We start from the raw sequence: 8230 nt of genomic DNA, 5'->3' as shown, positions 1-8230 counted from the left end.
TTCGTTGAATACCAATTTTCGTGGAATTCGTTGTTGAATTTATCCATGAAATTAAATGTTCATCGAAGTGCAATTTCTACTATTTATTTGTATTGAAAGGATCATTGGCCACAAATTTACGTATCCTTGAAACCGTGATTTTCACTTTATCCACGAAAATTGATACCCTTGAATATTAATGAAACCACAGTATCATTCATATTTTATATCACTGTTTTGATCTGCTATAGATTGAATATCAATGATTCGTTATCATTGTAAAAAAAAAATGTTCTACTAATAACCAAATGAATGTTTACAAATTTAATGCACAACTATTGTTTTAAACCAGCAAAAAACTATCACTAATGTACACTGAATGAAAAAATAACATACATAAATGTATAATTTTATTGGCATTATTGCACAGTCCATTAAAATTAATATCAAATTTCTCAACCTAAAATAATATCTTAAAATGACTAAAATCATTAAATCATATAATAAATAAAGATAAATAGCAACATATAAAAAAAACCCTTTGATAGACAACACTCCCACAACACAGTTAATATATGTAACAATTTTTTTGCCTATGCTCTGAAGAACCGGTTAATTTGCTGCTGTCCTTTGATTTGAGGTAGCAGTTTCCGACGACACTTTTTCTCCTGGCTCTGGGTTTTCTTTTTCTTGGGTTCTTTTTCACAAGGCTCAGACATTCTTTTCTTCCCTTTGGCAACAACATCTGACTTGTTTTCCACATCAGGTTGGGACAAATCCTCCCCCTCCACCCCTTCCCCCTGCTTGGACTCTTGACCGAGGGGTTTCTCTTTGTGACTGACCGTCAATGTTTTCTCCTTGTTTTCCTCATTAGATGGATGCGAGGTTCTCTCTTTCAACCCAGGAACATCAACTCTTTTAGATGCACTTGCTGGTTGAACGAGGGTCTTGCTGTATAGAGAACAAAAATATATTTTTGACACTGTGTGACATGCATCTTTTTTGTATCATTCGCATTCTGGATTATTCTATTCCATTTTATTTTAAGAGTTGTAAAAGATGTTTCATAAAAATATGAATTGTTTTTTCTTAATCCCAACTTTTAATTCTGATTTTGCAAAATATGCCCTTGTTCACAGTATGAAGCAATTGTGTCATCACTTTTGATTAAGGATTGATTATTAAGAACCTCTGACATTCTCCATACAGCTACGTCAATAGATACATGCAGTGAACCATGCTTATATTGAAGGGTCAGGGACAAACTACATGTAGTTTGATTTGTAATATAAAGCATAATTTGATATAACCAATAAATTCATTTATAATTTTGAGGGGGATAAAACTGATTTTAATGTAAGGGTGAATTTGTTTTATGCTTTTTCACTGTAACCATGTTTTGCTGTAACAGTTTGTCACTAGTATTTACCTGGGAAGGACGTATACCGACTTCTGACATTTAAAGGACTCTGCTTCGTCCGTCATCTGAACATCATGTGCTGGAGCTGCCCAGTCCAAACTCGCCTTGTATCTCTTAGCATGCAGGGGAGTCTAAAAAATTCAGATTCGTGTATTTTACCATCAATTTTAATTGACTGAGAAAAATGCTCTTTTTGAAAAGGTTTAAAATTATGGTCTTTCTACTGTTCTCAGAATTGGTTCTCAAGAACAATTTCAAAATCAAGTTTGTTACAATAATTGTTGGCTATATGAACACATTTTTACCGCTTTCCTCTGCTTCTCTAGAAGTCTCTCAGCTAGTGATTTGTTTAGTTCAGGGCTGTCCACATCATCACATGGAGTTCTAAAAAACCAAGAGAAAAGTAATTTTTTGTAAGTCGTAAAATCTATAAAATCCATCTTGTCATATAGCATTTGTATGGTTTTCTTGTATACTGTATACAGGGTAATTTTTGCCCCATGTCATTTTCGCCCTTCATCTCTTGCAAACAGTTTTGCATCGTCTTGAATTTGATGAAACATAGATGTATTTTAAGATAGTTTGAGACATTGTAATTTGCCCAATCTTAAATTCGCCCATTGACAATGAGGCAAAAGGGGCAAAATAAAAAGGGGGTGAACATTTCTCTGTATACAGTAATAATATTACTGCAATTATAACAGTTTTTCAATAAACAAAATTTGAAAATCTTAAATAAAGTAACCACCTTCACTCTGCAACATATTTTATACAATTCCAATAAAATGATGTGATAAATTTGCTAAGACATGAACAGTTAATTTATACAAGTTCAGGTATAAACTTGGTCTTTATTAAAAAACTATCAAATGTATTCCATTTGGGGACTTAATAGAGGATTATTTATGCTCATTAAATGACCATGAATTACTAGTGTATGAATTTTCAATGTAATACATCATAACATGTACATGTATTAAGCAAATCAAAGTGAAAGCTGGCTGAAAAATACTATTTGATATACCAGTAAATTTAATTTTTCAGTCTATCAAATAGGAAAACTGAATCAGAATTATACAGTCTTAAATGGATATTAATGAAAGATTATCTGATAGAAAATCACTACCTGAACTGAGACAGGAGGCAAGGAAAGCGGATAGGGGTGTTGCTGTGTTGGGTGGAGAAGCTGTCACACAGGACGTCCAGGGAGTTGGCCTTCAGGACCTCTACCCCCGTGACCAGCTTATCCACCAAATGGTGGATGATCCTCAGTGTCTTGTAGCCCAAAGGGGTTCCTCCAGAAGATGGCTTCTATGGAAAAAAAAGCATGCACTGTATTTGTGTTTGACACATGTCTATATAAAGACTTAGGTAATACTTTGTGAATTACATGTTTGAATACATTCTGACTTGATGATGTAAATGACTTTTAACATATAAAGTTTACTTTTCATGACATGCTCTGTGACAGTGTCATTCATTGAGAGAAGCTGCAATTTACAATTGTTTATGTCTCTGGATTTCAATGAAAATCTATACAAGTCTGTTCCTTCATCACGCAGCAACAATGTTGAATGAACAATATTCACTGTGTTACTATGTACTTTTATAACAAAAGAGAAGCCTGTGGGCTTCATACTCTACCACAACCCTGACTTGGCCTCGAGTTAACTGATATTAGTGTATAAGCCTGTCTGTCTAATTCATCATGCAACACAAGTTGAATGATCAGGTTTCACTGTGTTACCTGTACTTATAGAAGACAAGCCTACAGGCTTCAGTACTATACCATACCTTGGCTGGGCTGTGTGTCTGCACATTCTGAATGACCTGAGCAGCCATCTTTTGCAGATCATCACAGATCTCTTCAACAGAGGAGTTCTGAATCCTTTTATCTTTAGATTTGCTAATCTCTTTCTTCAGAACATTCAGAATCTTTCTACATGCAACCCTGCAACCCATCAATGAGAATTCATAAATATTCAATGCATGATGTGTTAAGGTATTCAATGTATAACGAAGGGTTATTGAACAATTTTAAATCATTTTTGAACTAGTTAAATATGTATTGTTAGATAACTACAAAAGTGAAATGAACCAAATTCACATGGCAGAAAACATTTAAGGAGCCGGTCATTTTGAGCCTTAAATTTTTTTAAGAAGTTATCTCCCCTTGATAAAAAAAGAGAAAATTTAAATTTCGTCAAAATACATGTATCTGCGGTAAATGATTAATTTTATTTCATATTATAGTAAAGAGAAAGTTTATGCATGTATTAACCAAGAGAGTTTTACGAATTTAAAGTTACATTTTACAATATCTGAATAAAACATACGTTGCCCATAGACTTTAATGCAAAATTCAATGTGTATTTAGTTGGACCATAATCAAAATTTTGAATATTCCTTTGGTGGAGTATTTTTATTTGAATACACCTTCAAAATGATATCATGATTAATAGTATCGGACCATTCATTTATTAGGTACAAAATGTGGTCGTTATACATTGAATACCTTAAGTACAGTTTTATCAAACCCTTAACAAATTCCAATCATTCAAACATGAAATGATATATGTGCTCTAAAAAAAGTTCTAGATCAGCAAACATTGTGACTCTCTTTTCGTACTGAAAAGATTTACAAGTTTTTGTGTTTGTATATTTGTCAAGGTCATCAGCTATTTCACCTGCTGGTGTCCTCCTCTTCAACAATGGTTTGCAATTTGTGTGTGAAAGTGATGAAGTCACTCAGTCCTTTGACATGCTGTGTTATTGGTAGAGAAGAGTCTGGTTGGTAACCTTTGCCCCCAAGCCTCACTTTCATGATAAATGATAAGGCTGTCTGTAATCCAAGTTAAAAGGTAAAGTGTTAAAAAAATAGACAGACTTAATTTAAGGTAGTCCTATACTCGGCACTAAATGGGCTCAATCTTTAAAAGCTTAGCTTTAAATGATAAATATACATTCTAGCAATACATATACAAAAGAAAATATGTATGTTTACATGCTAGTTTGTTTGTTATCACCTCTCAGACGCGTGTACCCCCTTGCGAAAATTATTGACAATTATGACATTTGCCAGACGTCCGTTTTTCCTAAAAATAATTACCAATTTTGGGAAAATTAGAACTGAACATACTAAATAGAGTATAAATATTTATTTAAGCCATATCTCATCAATAATTTTGCGCAAATTTTTGTAAGTAAGTACGCTTTATGGACCTGATGTATCAAAATAGAAAACAAAAAATTCAATGCTAGTATCGCGTTTGGTAATATTTTTACTATTTTATGGACTCAAACTTAAATTCATGGTGTTTATTCTATAGATTGACATCTTAGAAAAAAGATTTGGTAAAATAAATTATATGTTGACGGATTACTTTTCGCGCCATAAGCTCTAAACCAAGTAGACCCTGACGAAAAAATCCGTAAAAATCACATTTTGCTACAGTTTTCTGCCTAGATCTGTCAACAATGTTAGATATCATTTAAACATTAATTAATTGACGATTTATTAAATTCGAAATAGCTTCTGTCTCTAAATTTAAACCGGTTTTAGTAAAAGAAAAAGAAAAATTCGAGGGGGGGGGGTCAAAACAAAGAAGGTATAAGCATACCTGAGATCCTGGTTACGGTAATCAGAAACTTCCGTTTTTCATTTTACTTTAACAGAATCAAGTTTCTCAACATTAATCACTTCTATCTCTCATAGAATAAAAATATTACCGTTTTAATTGCTTATTATTGCCATTGTTTACAACAGCGATGTAGAGCAATATCAATACCGGGTATCAAAAACGTTTTGTAAAAGTCGAACCAATATTGTAAAATCCGTATTATGACGTAGTGCGATACTCGGACTACTTTAATATATAGAAACATTCATTTTACAGAATCAATAACAATGTGAAATCAGTCTCCATCAAAATTATTCATAATTGTTTATCTCATGGCAGATTTCATAATTATTGAGCATGATATGTCAACTCATGACATAGCAGATTTCTCAAAGTTTCTTAACATACTAGTAATGTGTCACCTGATACATAGGCATGTTTTTCTTCTGGGCTTCATGTTTTAAATCTGTAAAGGTAGTCAATCCAAGCTCGCGGTCTGGAATGTTGAAGCATCTGGCCAAGGCAAATTCCGACCTAGAGTTTACCAACAGTTCCAGATAGGCCACATACACCAATTTGACATATAACTGGTAAAATCAAAACAAAAACAGGATTTAATATTTCTAATTCAACTACAACAAGAAATTGGCATTTATGTTCATAAAAGAAATCTATTCATGTATCAGTATATAGACAATGTTTTTAGTGGGAGATATGTGCAATACTATGGTCTCTTTCATTGATGTCTTGAATATTACATGTACAATACACATTCTCACCTGATTCAGTGACCCAGCAGATTGGGAGGGGCCTGGGGTACCAATGCCCCTCCACTTTGTTTTTTGTGACAGTAGAACCTCCAAAGAGGAAGCTTCCACACACACAGTTATGTCCCTTTCCTTCTCCTCCTCCAATGACACCTCAATGCTGACTTTGTGGGTTTCTCTGTCCTTACAAAGCAGGTTGATCATGGCTACCTGTAATAGTCACCAAATCTCTTTTTTTAACTGAATCAAAATTTTACTCCAATTTAAAATTCTTGCCGTCATGCAAAGACATAAATTTTCATAAATATGAATAAGAATTATTTACAAAATTTATTTACAAAAAAAAAAAAAAATAAATGTTTTGTAATCAAGAATATATCATTGTCAACAAAATATTAATGTACCATTATTGCAAATAAATTAATTGAAACTTACACTATATATACTCAAGTAAGAGGGTGTAATGTATAAAAAAAAAATCACAATAAGCTTGCACTTTATAAGTAAGATTAGTGTACTTGCTTCCTTAGGTAAGAATCGATTTACCTCAACAGGGTCAGTAGGCAGACCAATAAATAAAAAATGGTTCTGAGACAAGTAGTTTTTGAGATCATCATTCTCATCCAATGATTTCTGGACCAGATTGAGCACATCACAGGTGTCCACATAATTACAATGCTGAAGAAATTTCTGATAACTGTCCAATATTTCTGGAGCCTCAGTCTCTTCTCCCGAATGAAGTTTGGTCTTAATAATTTCTTTATTACTGTCAAATACAGTGCTTGTTTCTATGTCAAATTCTCCCCTCTCCTGTAAGAAAGTGTGGTGTCATTAATAAATAATCTAAAGACAACACTGAAATCTGTTCCAATTACAAATGAACAACCAATTTCATTTTGTATTATCATGCCTTTCCTGTCCCACGCCTCAGCGTGAAGGTTATGAATTTTTAAAGAATCCGTGATTCTGAATTACTGACTGATCATCTAGCCTACGTACCTCTTTGTTTTTTTCCGCCCAGCAAAGCTGAAGTGCAACGAGCTGGTCCATAGAAGAGAGCAGAGTACTTCTCTCATTGGGTAAGAGCTGAAACTTTCGACACAGGAAAGTAAAGTACTCTGGCATGCTGTAAGCATTTTCACTGGCTGCATCTTGACAGTGGATGAAAGTTATCTTCTTTGCATTGGTTTCTGAAAAAAAATCTTCTTGTTTCAGACAACTATAATTCATATATCTTTTCATGGAATCAATCACCAAAGTTATTTGTTTTACGTCTTAATTGAAAGAAAAAAATGCGATGTATTAATTTTCATACTATACAGACGATGCACATGTCTGTATGTAATGTATAACGTTAGAAAATGAAGTAATTACCTTGAGATGGGTCATTCTCGGATGCGTAACTAAGCAATTTTTCCTCGATCAATCTAGAATTGCTGCTTATAACCTCTTTGTCATACGTGCTTAAGATAAAGCAGAGTGCATCGTTTGCCACCATCCTGAAATTTCAGACAATCAGCTGTTATCACTGGTTATAACACAGGCACCTGAATTTTTATCAATCAGTCGCTTAATAAGTCATATATCAAAAAATTCTACCCCTACTATATATAAATACACAAGGTGTATTTATATATAGTAGGGGTAGAATTTTTTGATATATGACTTATTAAGCGACTGATTGATAAAAATTCAGGTGCCTGTGGTTATAACAACAGTGTTATAAATCAAATACACACAGTTTGAAGCATGTCCCAGTTTACATGTACAACAATTACAAAACGTTCTTCATTAAAATACAACAACGATTCAAATACTTAGTTTTTACATCTGACATTACCTTGACTGTCGTTGCCTATTGTTTAACACTCAAATTTGAAATACGCGCACTAAACTCTGACATCGAATAAACTGGTATCGTGCAAAGAAGACCGAGAACTAGTTTTTGGGGGAATGGGGGTAAACCTAGTACCAACAAGTGCTTGCTATGGTCCTTTTATTCCTTACACACTGCACTTGATGTATAGCTATTTCGTTTATCAATATTCTTCTAAAATAATTATGTAGATATGCCCCCTTAAAGGAACAGGAATTATATTTATGATTCACATCCTTGTTGACACTAATATTTTTACGCGGGAAAAGTTGAATTCCCTGTATGTTGACGCTAATCAGTCAAGTTCTACAAGCATTGATAGAAAGATATCCACATTGTAAATGGTCTTGAATTTTTTTTTTAATAATTTCAATGCAGAGGTCAGAAGTAATGGTACCATTATTCAGCTGTTATTAGGTAATAAATTATTTCAATAAATATGGGCATTATATATACACTCTAGTGTAGATCCATCCCTTATTAATGCACCAAATGTTGATCAATGAAACAAACCAAGCTGAGTGTATTGGATGGTTTTTTTGTCTTAAAATGATGCAACCAATCGTGG

The 8230-nt window shown here is 33.3% G+C and overlaps 1 protein-coding gene across 1 annotated transcript; it reads right to left on the bottom strand.

Moving 5' to 3' along the window:
* Positions 1 to 376: 376 nt before the first annotated feature.
* LOC105329459 (PCNA-interacting partner) lies at positions 377 to 7718 on the bottom strand. Its single transcript, XM_011430724.4, has 12 exons — positions 7627 to 7718; positions 7161 to 7285; positions 6786 to 6976; positions 6333 to 6596; positions 5799 to 5996; positions 5442 to 5606; positions 4087 to 4241; positions 3194 to 3350; positions 2526 to 2710; positions 1705 to 1783; positions 1409 to 1530; positions 377 to 930 (listed from the first exon to the last, which is right to left on the bottom strand). Exons 2-12 carry the CDS (start codon positions 7282 to 7284, stop codon positions 573 to 575), a joined length of 1998 nt encoding a protein of 665 aa, XP_011429026.3. The 5' UTR covers position 7285; positions 7627 to 7718; the 3' UTR covers positions 377 to 572.
* Between the last annotated feature and the right edge of the window lie 512 nt (positions 7719 to 8230).

Source organism: Magallana gigas, chromosome 7 (assembly GCF_963853765.1).
Source record: "Magallana gigas chromosome 7, xbMagGiga1.1, whole genome shotgun sequence".
Taxonomy (NCBI): Eukaryota; Metazoa; Mollusca; class Bivalvia; order Ostreida; family Ostreidae; genus Magallana; species Magallana gigas.
Note: the sequence above shows the minus strand (reverse complement) of the source record. Positions and strands in the feature narration are given on the sequence as shown.